This window comes from Mastigoproctus giganteus, chromosome 5, assembly GCF_048544385.1.
Source record: "Mastigoproctus giganteus isolate SK-2022 chromosome 5, ASM4854438v1, whole genome shotgun sequence".
Lineage (NCBI taxonomy): Eukaryota > Metazoa > Arthropoda > Arachnida > Uropygi > Thelyphonidae > Mastigoproctus > Mastigoproctus giganteus.
In genome coordinates, this window is record NC_143579.1 from 52,132,676 (window position 1) to 52,149,977 (window position 17,302).

The following is a 17,302-nucleotide window of genomic DNA, read 5'->3' on the forward strand; positions in this document are numbered from 1 at the left end:
GGAGGGTTAGTAATATAATTTGGAACAATCCAAAAATGAATCAGGATGCTTAAGTTAAAATATATAAGATTATAATAAGGCTATAATAACATGTGCAGCTGAGACAAAGTATAACAGCAAAAAGAAAAGAAAAAAATGAAACTATAGAAATGAAAACTTTATGGAAAATAATTAATAAAACATTAAAAAAAAACTAAAAGTGAGAAAATTAGGAAACAATATAAAAAATACAAATATTAATGAGTGGATATATAACAGGAAAAAGCAATGTGGAAAATATACAGACAGGATGGAGAGTGACAGGTGACAGAAATATTAAAGAAATGGAGACCGTAGGGAAATAAAGTAGAGGAAGACCAAGAAGATGGAAAGATGATCTATCCTAAACTTAGTAGCAGAATGATAATGGGAAGAGAAGAAGATTACCAAAATGAATATCTGCTGGTTCGTAGTTTAATAATTGTTATGAATATGGCTTTTTGTAGTAAATTCAGGATTATTGGTTGAGACTAAGATAGGTTAGCAGTCTCAAATAGACCAGTGTTTCTGTATTCTTTGGAATAGGAAATGTTCTGTAAGCACTTGGGGGATGCACCTTCATTAATAATTTCATTGAACAGAGGAGCACCAGCTATCTTAAGAATATACAGTGAGATGTCATGTTGAAATGGTGCTTTATTCAAATAGTGAGCAACAACTAATTATGAGTATCCTCTCCATAACAGAAGGGATTAATCAAGTATATTTAAATTCAGAGGAAGGTAATAAATAAGAGTTCACTAGTAGTGGAATCATTGATTGTTACATAAAATGTTTCTCATCTATAATTCAAATTATTTGGCTGATCATTTGTCATTGTTCGTTATATGAAAAGAAGAATTTATCTCGAGATTTAAGTGACAAATATTTAGTAATTATGATTTTTTTCTCTCTTTAATAACATTTTAGTTGTTACATCTGTGCTTGTTTTCAAGAATATGTTGGTGTAAGAAACATTAATGATCTCTGTATTGATCAAAAAAACATTTAATCTTTTTCTTGAAAAAAAATTCTTTAATTATGATGTGGGAGCTATTTTGAGTGAGGGAGATCAGCAGATCTTGGTTGATATGAAACAGTCAATAGTTACCATTTACTTGCAGTGAACAAGGACCAGATAGCAGGCTATCTGCTGAATTGGTCATTGCACAGTGTACACTTGTATAGCTATTTACATTTCAAATTTGAATGTTCTTGATTTTTTTAAAATCAAATGAATGTTAAATTTCATAATCCTATTTATTAATGTTTATGTAAATGTATAGTTATTTTAATTATTCCTATAAATTTATATTAAAAATCTATTTTAGTGCTGTTACTTTAAAGGCATTTCATCATCGTTTTTTTAATTTGCAGTCTTATCATAATATGCTTGATGAGCATGCTAATAGAAGGAGTAGAGCTCAGAAAAGAGGTATACTTACTACTATTTAAAAAATAAATATTAATAAATAAGTAATTTAAAATAATTAAATTTAAATAAATAATAAATAAGTAATTTAAAATAATTAAATTTAAATAAATAATAAATAAGTAATTTAAAATAATTAAATTTAAATAAATATAAATAATTTAATTAATTAATTAATAAAATAAATACATCACAGAAATTCATATGGCTTTTTCTTGTTTTTCATACTGTAAAGCATATAAATCAACCCTTCTTCAATCGCTCATCCTCTTCCATTATTCATAGGTTGAGACTTTCATGAACATACATGAGCATAGTAGGATCTCCAGATTTCTATGTTGCATGCTGCACATACACCAGTCACTGGTATTTGCTAAATCCTAGTGTAGTCCTGATAGTTGTAATCAATTTTTTTCATGGTCTTTTTGGTTTTCCACAGCTCGCCTATCAAAGAACTATGGAAGGTTTAGGGTTCATTTTAGTTGCATAGCCATATCACTGGAATTGCTTTTTTGTTTTTTATTTTTATTCAATAATTTCTTGGGAATACAGTTATTTATAGCTGACTCATTTATTGGGCTTGAACTCTCTCTCCAAGTTATTCTGTTTATTTTGCATAAACATTTCATTTCAAATCCAAGAGTGTTTGTTTTTATTTATTTTTAATAGTTCATATATCTACTACCATTTAAATTGTATTGTTTAACTTTTAGATTACTTGCTTTAAGATTTTATTATCTTTGATGAGTTAATAAAGTCTTAAAGCTTGGCCATTGATGATGAGACCTTTGATAGTTTGTACATTGATGACCAGCCTATAGCAATTCTATGCTTGAGCTGTCTAGTTTTTCTAAATTTTCAATGAGCCAACACTCATTGAAAATTGTGCTTAAATAGTTTCTTACTTACTCATTCATGAACTGCCTGTTCAATATGAATTTAATATCATTCTTGTTTTTTCTAGTGGGGGATTTATAGACAGGTTATACGCTTTACAGGTGGTGTTTGTTTTTAATGATGATTTTTTACTTTTAATTTTGGAGTCTGATTATCATACAGTGTTGTTTGTATATTTTATGTAGTTTAGGTTGCGTCCATTTGTAGGACATAGGAAGAATGATCAGGGTTCAGTTTTGACTGATTTTTAAACTAATAGATTCAGCTAATGGTACATGAAGAAAGATTTTATTAGACAATTAGCAAATTGGAAAACACCAATCAGAATAAAAGGCTTGGGAAATGTTAGTATGCTACCCAAGGACAATCATAGTCCACATCCATGCACTGTAGAGTAGAAATAATCATAGTTCACATCTATGCACTTTAGAGCAAAAACAGAGCACATTAAATTTTATATGAACATTAGATACCATTTTAGATTGTTTTTGGAATTGTCAGAGAATTAGACAGAAGTAATGTGAACCTCCAAGAAGAGGCCATCACCATTTATTCATTCAGTTTTGTTTCCAATATGTTAAAGAACTGGACAGATTCTCTAAGGTCTGCAGCCACTTTTATGTGAAAAAAAAAAAGTGTCATGTTCCTACAAGGCTGATAGCAATATTATTGGACCTTGGCCCATGTTTTTTTACCACCATGAATCATATTTTGGTTCATGCTACTTAGCAGTGCTAACTTCAAATTAAAAAAAAAAAAAAAAAAAAGGTTGTTCTTAGAAGTGTTTCTTTCTGATCTTCCAATAATGTCAGCAAAATATAAGGACCCTTGCATTAAAAGTAGTGAAAATTCAGTGATCTGCTCAAATCGCGAGAGCAAAATGTTTTTGAAAATTTGTATTTGCATCTAACAGGAAGTAATATGCCCAAAGAATCAGATTTCTGAAGTGTTCATTTAAACAAAGATTTGGTGTGAAACTTTTTTTGTTAAATTGGTTTAAGTTTATTAAATTTGTTATATATTTTTTGATCTGTTAAATTTGATTTTTTTGTCAAGTGATTTAAATGATTTTCTGTGCTTCAGATAATCAAACTGGTTCTAAATTTCTTCTGTGTTCAGCATTTATAATCAGAATCTTGGATAAAAAAATTACATTATTCACATATTGTAATCTTGGAATGAATGGTGAGGGGAACAAAAGGGTGCTCTTTTCTTCAGTTCTACAAATTGCAGTGTCAGAGACTACACACCTGCGAGGTGATCTGATTGAGGTTTTTAATGTTTTGAATGGATTGAGCAAGCTTAGTGCTGATGGGATTTTTGCTCAGACTTTGCATTATGAGGGGACATAAATTTAAATTGAGAAAGGATATTTACAGAATAATGTGTGGAAGTTTGCCTTTAGCCAGTGGGTGGTTGATTGTGGAACAGACTTCCATCTGCTGTTGTGTCAGTGGATAGCTTAAATTCAAGGAAGAACTAGACAAAACTATTAAAGGGAATGGGAATTTTTTATTATTTATTTATTTATTTTTTTTTTTGGGCTGATGCTGTATAAGATTGCTTTCTTACATCATTTGCCACTACTAATACTAAAAATGTCCTATGATTAAAACAAGGAAATCCAAACATTTTATATGCATTGGTTTTCAAGCAACAAGTCTAAAAACTGTTTCTTGAATTGTGGAAAACTGTTCTGCGCTAACTCTGATCAATCTTCCTTGTGCCATTCATTTACTTCTACATTCATTTTTCCATCAATAGCTATATTTACAGCCCTTTTCAGATAAATATTGTAAAGGTAAGAGAAATTGGGCAGTCTTGCATAACACCATTTTTCATGATTCAAATTTGTCAGTGGTAAGACACCCTTTTTAATTGTTGCATTGATGTTTTATAACAGTTTACAAGGAATTAATTTCTTCCTCGATGTATTTTTTTTTTAAGGTCTAGTGTTTATTAAATCAATTGTTTGTTTGAATTAAAGTCAAAGCAGCTTTCCAACCTTTCAGTTATATATTTTTTTTTTTTTTTTTTTTTATTTGAAGAGCTTTCTTATATATTTCACTGTTGCTTCTCCCATATTTCATAATTCATCTAATTATGTAGTTTCTGTATTTTGTATACCACATTAATTATTTGTCATAAAATAATTGACCAGATCTTTGATATCTTGGTCATTGATGACCAGCCTATAGTAATTCTATGCTTGACTGGCTTTATTGTGCGTGGATTGTCAGACACACTATAAAGACAGCCAAGCCATTCGAATTTATTTACAAATTAATTATTTATCAATAATTATTTTGGTTATTTCATCCAATCTAGGTGCTTTATTTTGGAGGGCTGCTTTATTTATGGCATTCATTCTCAACTTAAAGTGTTGTACCCCCTGGCTTTATTCTCTTTGGTTCCTATTCTCATAAGATTTTTGTTTTTTATTTCTTTGAACATGAAACTAAAGTAGCTAGCTCATTTTCAGTAGTTATGGATTTCCAGATGATTAATGAGTTAGCACTTTAATTGTTTGAAATTATTTCTTTAATCAAATTATAAATTATTTTAGAATTATGATGTTCAAATGCTTGCTGGCATGGTGATACTCATTTAGCCTGTTCATGTTTTCTCAGTTTAATTTTTTTAGCATATATTTTGCTGTTACAGTGCTGTTAAATAAAATTTTTGCCTTTTTCTTCACACTGAGAATTACAGGAGTACTTCACTCCTTGTTTATTTTGTGTTTTCTGCACATTATCTCATGTGAATCTTGCATATTATTTTTTCCTTTTAATAAATTTAATGTTCTTCTGTGTTTATTTTTTATAGTGCACTGCATTCTTGGTTTTGAAAGGATATTGGAAACCACTAACAGAATAATTTCAAAATAGTAATGCCTTTGCAGTGTAAAAAACAAATTTGTATTTTATAGTGGTTTTGGTCTCTTGAGTATGTATTTTAATAATACACAGTCAAAAGATTAATTATAGTAATAATAATAGTAAGGTCTTTATATATAAATGCACATGTGAATTACAAATGCATGTTGCATGTGTATTACACATGCATTTATATAATAATATTTAAATGCACGTGTCAATTACAAAGTGACTTCTATGTACAGCAACCCAGTGAATTGTACAATTAGATTCCCAACATAAAAAAAAAAAAAAAAAAAAAAAAAAAAAGACTTAAGCAAATAGAACAAAGAGCATCAAGAGTTTTAAATATACTGCAGTAGTTGTGGTTATGATGCCGGAGATCAGTCATTAGAATAATCATTTAGAACAATATTAAAATTTCAAATGGCCTTTCAAATAGTATTAGCTTCTTTAATCATATAATGGCACATGAAAAAAATGTAACACAAGCAGGCACCTAGTAGACTTGCTTCACCATTTAAGTATATTCTTGGAATAAAGGCAAGAAATCACTTAAAATTGTGCACATTGTAAAGTTATTTTTGATTTGATATTACAATGTACACTAGAGTAAATATTTAAATTTAAAAAAATTGATTTAATTAAAAAGATGGATGCAAGAATTTAAAAAAAAAAAAAAAAATTATTGGTCCAGTACATCAGGTAATACATATTTATAAAAATATATAGATGTTACACAGAAGTACATTTGTGTTACCTTTACTGATTTTAAATGCTAATTTTAATATATTTGCAAAATTTTTAGATCATTTTATAGTAAGTTTTAATCTCACATATCCAATTTAGAGCACACAAGAACCTGGTAAGCCATTGACTTTTAGGCCACTAATACTCTTCAGTCATCTTGATCCTGAAATTCAGCCTACCACCAAAAATAAAGTATTTTCTTTAATTTCTCTATTGAAAATTTGAGAATCTTCATTAATTGTTCAGTAAACAGAAAAATTTCAGGATCATTATGAAACTGCAATCAGCATAACACTTAGTAAGTGAGCATTTTATGATCCAGCAAAAGATAATCTGTTGCAAAATAGTTATATGTAACTTTTTTTTTTAAATGTGGTATATATGTAGAGTTTTACAAAAAAAATTACAAAAAAAAAAATTTGATTTTCTGCCCAACATAAAAAACCTAAATGGTCTTGCACTTCTTCACAGCACAAGATCATTTCATTTTTCAAATGTAGTTCACACACATGCACAGATTTGTTTTTTGCCCAGAGATTAGCAAACAGAGAGCATGTGTGACTCCCATGGTATAAACCAGGGGTTGGAAAACTACGATCCGCGGGCCAAATCCGGCCTGCCCCCTCTTTTTAATCTGGCCCGCGGGTTAATATTGTTTTTTACATGAAAAAAATTAAAAATAAATCAAATTACGCGCTGCAATAGCCGATAGTCAAGTTAAGATACTAACTTCGAACTCCAGTATGATGAAATATTATCTCAGAAAAAACAATTACATTCACCGCATTAGTACAAAATTTAACCAGTTCTATAATACGTTTATTAATAAATGGAAATATTTTATTCATTTATTTGTAAGTGTCAGCATGTGTATAAATATTATGTAAAATATCACTTCCTAATAAAAAGATTTTGAACCTGTTTTTTTTTTTTTTTTTTTTTTGCTTACATGGGTAATTCTACTCTGAGTAGAATTACCCATGTAAATATCTTCAAGCTTGCTACCTGGCCCACCGAGCCTAAAAGTTTTACGATCTGGCCCTTTCCAAAAAGTTTGCCGACCCCTGGTATAAACCATCAGGAGTGTAATAGATTAAAAAACTAATAATAACTGATTTCAGAGTGAAAAAACTTTGCAGCTTACAACCACTTTACGTTGTGCACAAAAAAAAAAACACGAGTAGATGGTTCTCAAATTGTTTTTGAAATTCATAATGTTATAATATGTTTCTTTGATGTGTACTTGACTTAACAAAATTTCTATTGAAAGCTGCATTATAAATTTATAAAAACAACTTAACTATAAAGCTTTCAAATTGAAATCAGGAAATTTTGAGATCAATTTCATTTTGCACTAGGATAATAATCTACATTACTCATAATGAATTGTTTTTTGAAAAATATATTGTTATACACCCTTTCTCTAATATTTATTTGATCTTCTAGGAAAATTATCTATTGGCAAGTGTTTGGAATTGACAAATTTGAATTAAACTAACAAATTAGAATTAAAATAGAATCAAAATAGAAAACTTCACATTCATCCTACATTATACACAAAAGCAAAAAGTACACATTACTCATAACTTACCTTTTGAAAACTTTATTGGTATAGTATATTTCTTGGATATGTCAATTTGATTTGATAGAAAAATTTAATGAAAAAATGGCTACTGGTGACCATGTTATACACTTCCAAAAATAGACATAAAATTAAAACAAAATGAAATAAAGAATTTTTTTTAAATCGCATTTATTCCATTATGGACAAGTTTATTTTAGTGGTACAGACTAGATTAATAGATGTGCCAAGACTCTTCAAGATAATGTTGCATATCACAACTGGCTCACACCCAAATCTCTAGGTTCATTTTCTGCCTTCACTAAAGCTTGCAACAATTGTAAAGCTGTTATTAACTAGATTTTGAATAGCCTAGGGTAGAAAACGTTTTGTCCAAACAGTAGTTGAGCATTATGGTCTTGTGAAAGCTGTTGTCTGTAACTTTTGCCCTTCTACCTCATGCTACGAGGCCTTTACCCTTTGCCATTAAATATAGCATGAGGCCTTTACCTCCCCGTAGCATGAGGCCTTTACCCTTAAATATTTTATAGTCTATATCACTGCACACCAACAGGCATCTCTCATATTTTGAAGTTATACTTCATAACTGGGTTGTCACTATTGCAACACCAGGGTATCTGCACACCCAACGAGGAGAAGCCAGCAAGCTTTGAAACGGTGCCATCTGGTTGGTGGTATCCACTGAGAATAAGTAACAGTAGTCTTCTCCACTGGTGAAATGTTACTTATTCGAGGTAGTACAATACCATGGCAGTTCATTGCGAAGACATTCACAATATGAGATATAACCAAAACGATGCCAATTTAATTAATTAATTTAACTACTTTGGTAGATGGCTATGTTAAAATGGTGCTTTTGCACTAACCTATATGTTATATAAATTATATATATATATTTTTTTTTATGTAAACCCCAAACACGAGAGGTATTAGAAACTATAGTACTTAGTACCGTGCTTGGGTTGGAGGTTGAGAAGACGAAAGAAGATATTTGTTGACATTGGACTTGAACTTCTGTAGACTGTAATTTTCAGGAAATACGTATGAAGGAAGGTTGTTCCAGAAAACAGAAGTTGAATGAATAAACGAGGAAGATGAAAAGTTGGTTCTGTGGGTTTGGAGTTGGACAGTAAATGGATGTTGGCTGGTGGCGGCACGTGTTCAGACTGTTTTGAAAGAGAGAGCGGGAATTATAGAAGCCAATTCAGAAGAACAGTGCCCATGGAAGTATCTGTAGAAGAGGCATGCAGCAGAAACAGTACGTCTATGAGACAGCAAGTGGAGAGACTTTGTTAAAGATGAATCATTAATTAACCTAACTGCCCTTTTCTGAATGGAATCAAGAAGCCTGAGAGAGGTTTTGGGGGCACCACCCCAGATGTGGAAACAATATTCCATGGTAGGGCGGATTTGTGATTTATACAGAGTGAGCAGCTGTTTGGAAGAAAAGTAATGCCGAGAGTGAAAGAGAAAATCAAGTTTTTTAGATGCAGAGGAAACAATATTTGTAATGTGCTTGTGCCAAGAGAGATTAGAAGTCAGGGTAATCCCAAAAGAGATATCATTTTGCCTAGAAATCGGAGTGTCAATGAAGATAAGCAGAGGAGCAGAAGAATCGTTTTTGCGAGATATAAGACAAGACTGAGTTTTAGAAGGGATGAAAGCAACTAAGTTGTCTTTTCTCCACTGTAGAATTACCTGAAGATCGGCATTTAAGGAGTTGGTAGCAGATTTTCGAGAAGTTGAAGCTGATTGAGCAGGACAAGGTTTCTCAAAATGGAAAGTGGAATGTAATGTGCTATCATCGGCAAAACTATGGATAGGATTTCCAGTCAATGGAAGGAGGTCATTAATATACAAGAGGAAAAGAGTGGGGGAAAGAACTGAACCTTGGGGGACACCAGCTTTAGTGGAGAACTTAGAAGACAGAGAGCCATCTACCATCACCCTCAGTGAGCGATCAGAGAGAAAACTGGATAACCAATTACTAAAAACAGTTGGCAAACCATAAGATGGAAGCTTGTTTAGAAGACCTTTATGCCAAGCATGATCGAAAGCCTTTGAGATGTCAAGAGCAACTGCTTGTGTTTCACGAACCTTTCCATTGAATTAGTCCATAAATGGGTAACATAAGCCAGAATATCACCAGTGGATCGACACTGACGGAATCCATACTGGCGATCGTTGATCAGACGGAAGGTTTCTAGGTAGTTTAAGAGTTGGCAGTTAATTGATTTCTCCATTACTGTAGAAAGAGTAGATGTAATTGCAATGGGATGATAATTGGATGGGAGGGAGTTGTCCCCCTTTTTAGGAACTGGCTAGATATGAGCAAATTTCCAAGCAGAAGGAAAAACACCTTTGAAATAAGAAAGTGAAAAAAGGCGGAAAGAATAGGAGCAAGTTCAGGAGCGCAGGTTTTGAGAATAAGTGTAGAAATACCATCGGGCCCTGGAGCTTTCTTAACATCAAGATTCGTCAAAATCCTTCTGACATCCTTTTGACGGAAGACCACAGGGGGCATTGAATGGAGCATGTTCAGAATGGTGGGAGGTGTTTTACCAAGATCATTAATACATGAGTTGGAAGAAAAATGGGATGATAGCAGGTCAGCTCTATCCTTGGCTGAAATGACAACTGAACCATCTGGTTTGGACATGGGTGGGAGCAGAACTGGGCAAAAGTTGCAGCCAATAGCTTTGGCAAGAGATTAGAATGCTCGGCTACCATTAGGGCAAGAAACAAGTTTTCTACTCTTAGCCTGTTAAAATTCTAGTTTGGATTGATTAATAACTGCTTTACAATTGTTGCGAGCTTTGGTGTAGGCAGAAAATGAAACTGGAAAATTAGAGACAAGCCAATTACGATATGCCACATTCTTCTCATGAACAGCATTAACACATTTATTGGAAAACCAAGGTTTAGATAAAGGATTAGATCTTAAAGTGGAGTTTGGAATAAAGAATTCCATTCCCACAAAAATAATTTCACTGACAAGATCTGAGCAAACGTTAACATCAGAAGTTTTGAAACAGTAATCCGACCAAGGAAAAGAAGAAAAGAAATCTAGCAGGTCATCTCATTTTGCATTCTTGTAATGCCAGACAACACGAGGTTCGGAATAGCTATGAGATAAAGGTTCCATTGGAGAAGAGACAATCACCAAGTTGTGATCTGAAGTGCCTAAAGGACCTCTCACTTCGACTGTGTACTTAGAAGGGTTGTTTGTGAGAAAAAGATCAAGCGTATTGGCTGTATGATTAGGATGTCTGGTATTCTTGTAGGTAAATGAACAATCTGTACAAGGTCATTAGTAATTGCAAAAGCCTCAGCATCTCGACCAGCTGGGTCGGTGTGACTAGAAAACGGAAGCCAGCTGGAGTTGTGAACATTAAAATCACCAAGGAAAATTACTTCACTGTTAGGAAAGTTGGACTGGAGAAAGTCAAGTTGCAAAGAGAGGAAGTCAAAGAGCTCCAAGTGATTAGTGGAGTTGGGAGAACGGTAGAGACAACAGATGAATTTGACACAATGAGGTAGAGAGATTTTAAGCCAGAGAAGATCAAAGAGAGGAGATTCCAAATTGCCAAGTCTTTGTCAGGGAATATCAGAACGGACATATGCACAAGTACCACCTTTGAGGCGAAAGGAATCATACAGCGAATAATTTGGGCATCTGAGATGAGTAGTAGTTGAATCAACCGATAACTAAGATTCTGTCAGAAAAAGTACATGGAGTTTGGCAGACTGCAAGTGGAAATGGACATCGTTGAGATTAGAATTGAGACCACATATATTTGTGAAATGAATTAGGAAGTGCTTGGGAGGTTTAGATCTTTTCACAGATAAGCTTGCTCTATTAGTTTGACAATTCATGGTGTATTCAATAGTAAGAAAAAGCGGGTGGGACATGCTGTATGAAGTAATGAAATTTTTGGATATGGCGTACACATGGTAAGAATATACCCAGATCCTTGGCATAACGTGGCCTCGACAATGCTCCCCACATACACACTACTTGGACTCCCTCCAGTCACTATCTGGCAGAGTAGAGGTAGCAAGATTATACATTAGCTGATCCGGAAGCCTCCTAGAGAGTTACCAATAGGTTCGGTCTGGTGTACTAACTAGTGGCCGGCCTGCGAACATCGTTTTAGAGCTGTACCCTCGAAATGTAAGGAATATTGGATCTCGCCACGATGTTCATCATAACCTCAAAAGTCATCAATCATACTGCATGATGGAAGAGATAGGGAAGGGTTGACCGGAACTTAGCTCTAGAGACTAAACATGGGTTCCACCACTTCAAGCCTCCAATGAGCAAAGTGGTGGTATTGCACCGATTGATGAGAGGCATCTACCACCTAGTACTGCCTGGTAACATAGAGGGGCGGCATTCCTCCATGTGGTGTGGGCGCCTTGACCCCTGCTTGCATTGGTTCACACCTGGGTGGTCACCCACCATGTACTTGTGCATGGAGATTATACCCAGGATTACTAACAGTCCCACAATCATGAAGGTGCAAGCAGAGGATTTGGCTGCCACAGACCGTCCGAACTTCGCCGAAATTGGATCCACTTGACTTGAGTGTCACCCAAATATCAGTTCCATCACCGTTTTAGACTCCCAGGTCGCAAGTACAGCTTGTCTGGCATATCTGAGAGAATGTCTGTGACAACCTTAACTATATTACATATATAGTTAAGGTTGATATTTGTAGCTACTATTATGACAAAAAAAATTGGTATATAATGAAATATGCACAGTTTTGGGTCAATATGTGTCAATTTATAATATTTTGTTGTGTATGCATTTGAGCGGCAGTAACTGCCATATCCTTGTGATCATTGTGTTGTACCACTTCCATTGTCCAATCAGACAATGCATTATGTTATAATTACTCATACTTGATATGTTAATGCTACTTTAATGTAAGATTATTCTTAAAATAATATTTCATTTATTTGTTGTGTTAAGTTTATGAAATACCTCCAAAAACAATTAAAAGAATTGATTAGTTGCTTTCTCAGCATACAAAATCAGTTACACTTGTTGACAAAATCTGTATATATGAATAAGTAGGGGGAAAAAAAACTTGGAATAAACCTGGTAATTAGAAAGTCTAACAAAATTATTAAAAGTACCAGTACAAAAGCTTCCCCAGGTATGGGTTGCAAAGTTTGAACTAGACATCTTAAGGTGGGTGGGGGGGGGGACATGATTGAGGTATATAACATCCTGAAGGGAATCAAGCAGTAGTGAGCTATAATGGGCTCACGAGGGCTCATTGTTATTTTTTTTTTAAAAATGCAAGCCCATTGTTGAGATGATCATTTATTTTACGAATGAAATCCTGAATGCAATTATTGAATATCCAGAGCCGAAACTATGGTGGGGCGAGTGGGGTCCCCATCTCCAGCATTTTAATGGCGCAATTGACCAGTTATGTATTTTAAAATTTCTTCATTTTTGATTTAATTGCAGTCAGTCCTCTGTTTAATGAACTTCTTTATAGCAAATTTTTTTGAATTTCCCCTTGGTAATTACATTTAAAATTGTTTTCATTGAACGAAGAAAATTTCCGTATAATGGTCATATTACAAGAGACAACTTTGTTCATATTGTTCTCACCTCTGGCCTTTAGGCAATTTAGGTAATTATAAAGTTCAATTTAAGGGCGAGAGGGATTACCGTTTCACAGTGTTAGTGGTGTGTCTGTAAAACCTATGTAGTCACATACTGAGAAGTCGTGCTAATCAGTATGCTTTCCATATCCAGTCAGAGGATTAAGAAGATTCCCGACACGGATAATAGCCTCTGGTCAACCTGTGTTGTGGTTCTCTTTTACTCCAACAAACTGGCATATGTTTTTCAGAGAAGTGAGTGATCCACGCCTTCCTGTAAATTTCTCTATCTGTTTATATGGTCACAGTAGCTGAATATCTGTGTGATTCTGACATTTTGCACAGTATTCAAAGAACTAGTGACAGTAGCAAAATGGGGGGGGGGGTTGAGACAACTAAGAAATTACATAAACTTTACAAAGATGAGAAGTTGGCATATTTTGAAACTTCGTCGAGGCTTTCACTGTGCAGAAAATGTTCTAAAATATAATGGCATACAGGCAATAATTAAAAAAAAACAAAACAAAAAAAAACTATGCATTATATCTCCAAAAAACCAGTGTGAGCTAAGGATGATTGCTAAAGAACTTGATGTGGAAAGTATAAAGATCGGTAGTATGTTCGGGCCACAATGTAGCTTGCGGACAGCAATTGCTGGTTGGAGGAATTATCCCACTTTGTGCAAATAGTTTGAATCAGAAGTTAAATATTCGGGATTATTAAATCTACTTTTAATCTGGAATTTCTTAACGATTAAACACTAATGATTGACATCCTGCAGGAGCTCTCTTACCATTCAGAAGCTTGACAGAATCACTATGGTAATAGCTGATAAATTAATTATTCGAACTATCAATGCTATTGCTAATTTCAAAAATTCTGAAGGAAATTATGAAGCTAAATGTGAGGATTGTTGAGTGGAAAGAATTTGAAGGAGTCAAAATCGAAAGTAAGAACACATTTAAAAAATTACCTTGTGACAAGTTATTAAATGCATTGTTTTATCTTTAAAGTTATTAATGCAACTGAGAGTGATTTTAAATTAAATAAATAAAATAATGATACCATTGAAAGAAATTTTAAACATATGCTACCAGAAATCATGGAATATGAAAGAACTTTTGTGTCGGTGGCAAGACGGTGAAAACCAAATAAGAAATTTAAGTTTTCTGATAAAATATGAAATAAAAATTAATGATTTTAGAGATTTTGTCAAAGACAGTTTATCTTTAAAATCAAGTGAAATTCCCTTTTCAATTAAGAAAGCCAGAAATATCTTTGAAACCATTGCGATTAGCAGTGCTGAAGCTGAGCGAGCTTTCAGCATAATGAATAATATTGTATAAATGAATGAATAATGTTGACAATTAAACACATTGCAGATTGTGATGACCATACATCTAAATGGAAAACGATTGCTTCAGTTTGATCCGGATCTTTGTCAAATCATTCCTCTGTAATCATTGCTCAGCTATTGAACAAAGCAGAAGATCAACAACAAATATTAATAAAGAAGTAAATTGCATATGGCAATCTTTAGAATAAATTTTTCTTGAATATTTGTGTAATAATTTTTTTTTTCATGTAATCTGTGATTTTTGTGTACCATTTCTAGAATAGTTTGTTTTTTATGTAATATTTTTTTTATATTGTGGAATGTTTTGTGATAGTTTTTATGTTATTTGTGATATGGGAAATATTTCATGTTATTTTTTATTCGTAATATTAAAATTTTATCATGAAAAATATGTATCTATTATATTTCCCTAGTTGTAAAATAAAGAATAAAGTCGCTTGTCTGCCAAGCACGTGCAGTAGATGGTTTTGTGTGAAACATCCTTTGGGTTTCTTTTAGATATTTGGATTTGTATGTATTGATTATGAAATAAAAGAGCTTTTGTATTGTAAATATTTTATTGCTCATTCACAAATTTCCATAATTTCTGGAAGACAAAATACAATGGATTTATGATAACTATAGTAAGAGATGTATACTTGAGATTGCAATTTATCTAAATGTCTCTAAAAACAGCTAAAAAAATCTTTTAGTTGAAACAACATACGCAGCTGTTGTGTGAACAGCTGCATATGCGAAAATGCGAGACAAAAAAATAAATTCTTGTGAAATCTTTGTATTGTTGCAGTCATGGGACAAATACTTGCAATCATACTTACTGCAGTAGTAACTGCAGGAAGTATGATTGTGATGCCATACTATTCAAAAATTCTAAAAAGTTAGAACTCAAGATATCGTAGGGGTCATAAAAAATGCATCACGCATTCTAATCATACTACTAGTGAGTGCTCTGCACAGACTAATGGTGTGAGCGTGGGAAGCGCCTCTGGCTGATGCCACGCATGGCATCACTTCTGTGACCGGGGTGCCTCTGTAGCCAGGTGTGAAGGAGCAGCAGTGCGTAGCACACGCTTCTTGATTAGACCGGGGTTCGAGCCCGTCACCACCAAATACAGAGGATGCAGAAAGGTCAGGGAATGACCACCGCATATTCCCGGAGCAATATGGCCTTAGTTGCTAATGCTCCTAAAAACCAAATAACAACAACAAACTTCTGTGACCAATCAGCTTTTACTCGATCGGCAGGTCCCCCCCCTCTCAAATCGGCAAAAGTGCGAGCCCATTGTTAAAATATTCACAGCTCACTACTGGAATCAAGGGAGGTATATTTTCACTATTTAGAGGAAAGAGGAACCAGGGGCACAAATAGAAAATTTTGGGAAGTAACAGAAGCCTGGATCTCTTGGGCAGTGTATTGTAGACTATTATAGAAAATTTGGTAAACTTCAAAGTAGAAGTGGATAGCCACTTTTTGGTGACAAGGAAGGTATGAATGATACACAATTTTTACTGTTTTTTTTTATTTTGATAGGTGCAGTAAAAGTTTTTTTTCCTTGCATCATTTACTCTTTATAATACTAATACTATTTCTAAAACAATCTTTCAACCACATTGACACACACAATAATTTATTCAAAAAAAAAAAAAAAAGTACATGCCACTTTCCAACCAGTATCGAGCAGTACACTGATCAGGTAAATTCTTTGCTTGAATATTGCTGATGCACGATAAAACTGTCAACTGCACCACAAAATCAGTCTCATATGTATACCTTTTATATTGGTGATATTGAATGTATAGTCCATAATGTAGGAAGTTTTATGTTTAAAAGAGATAATATAAATAAATGTGATATCTTTTATAATGCTTATTTTTGCATGTATTGATACCATGTTTTAATTTTCCTTGTAGTGGAAGACTTCAGAAAAATCTATTTGCTCTTATATAACCTTTTTCAATTTATTGGATTTCTGTATATTTTAATTATAATGGTTATCAGGTATACTAAAGAAGGACCAGGTGAGTACTTAAGTGTTCCTGTAAGTTCTTACAACTGATTAATATATATAAAATCATTTATTTCCATCCGATAAAATAAGGGCAATACCCTGGTATGACCAAGATAGAGATATTTAATAACTTGAACCATATGATAATACTGATAATGTTTTAAATGGATTACCAGCCTATTAGGTGGATTTGCTTCAGTTATGACTGCTGGAAAAACATCCAAAGATGTTTCCCTATAAGTAGTGGATTGCCTGGGGGAAATAATGTTTTATTATTCATTTGTAGGACTGTTATTTAGCATGTTTATAAATGATTTAGTATTGGTACATGAAGTATAGCCACTATACCACATATATTTAAGTTAAGTTTATTAGGTGGTAGAAGGTAAAATTATAAAAAGATTTTTTTTATAATAAAATCCATATTATCCATAAACTAAACATTTTTAAATAGTAATTGTATACGGTATATCCTCATTAATAATTTGATATTGGATTTTTCATAATGCAATGTATTTCGAAGGTAATACTGTTCCCCAACTGACTTAATTTTTTATATGCTTTTAATAAGGATAATTCAAAATTTTTCCACAGTGGAATATGAAGTAGTAAGGATAATTCAAAATAAGTCTTCAATGAAATTGCAGACTTATTTTGAAAAAAAGTCTAAATTGGTTGCCATGACTTGTGAATAGCTTGTCTAATTCAAAAAAGACTGCAAAACAAAATGCATGCAGTCAAATATCTTTATAATAA

At 33.1% G+C, this 17,302-nt stretch overlaps 1 protein-coding gene across 1 annotated transcript in view; it reads left to right on the forward strand.

Moving 5' to 3' along the window:
* The window catches only part of Hacd2 (3-hydroxyacyl-CoA dehydratase 2), a 160,150-nt gene that overhangs the window by 64,590 nt on the left and 78,258 nt on the right, over positions 1-17,302 (forward strand). The window contains exons 4-5 of the mRNA XM_090374025.1: positions 1,396-1,453; positions 16,449-16,556. Of these exons, the coding sequence (XP_090230151.1) occupies positions 1,396-1,453; positions 16,449-16,556 (166 nt within the window). The remainder of the gene's footprint in view (positions 1-1,395; positions 1,454-16,448; positions 16,557-17,302) is intronic.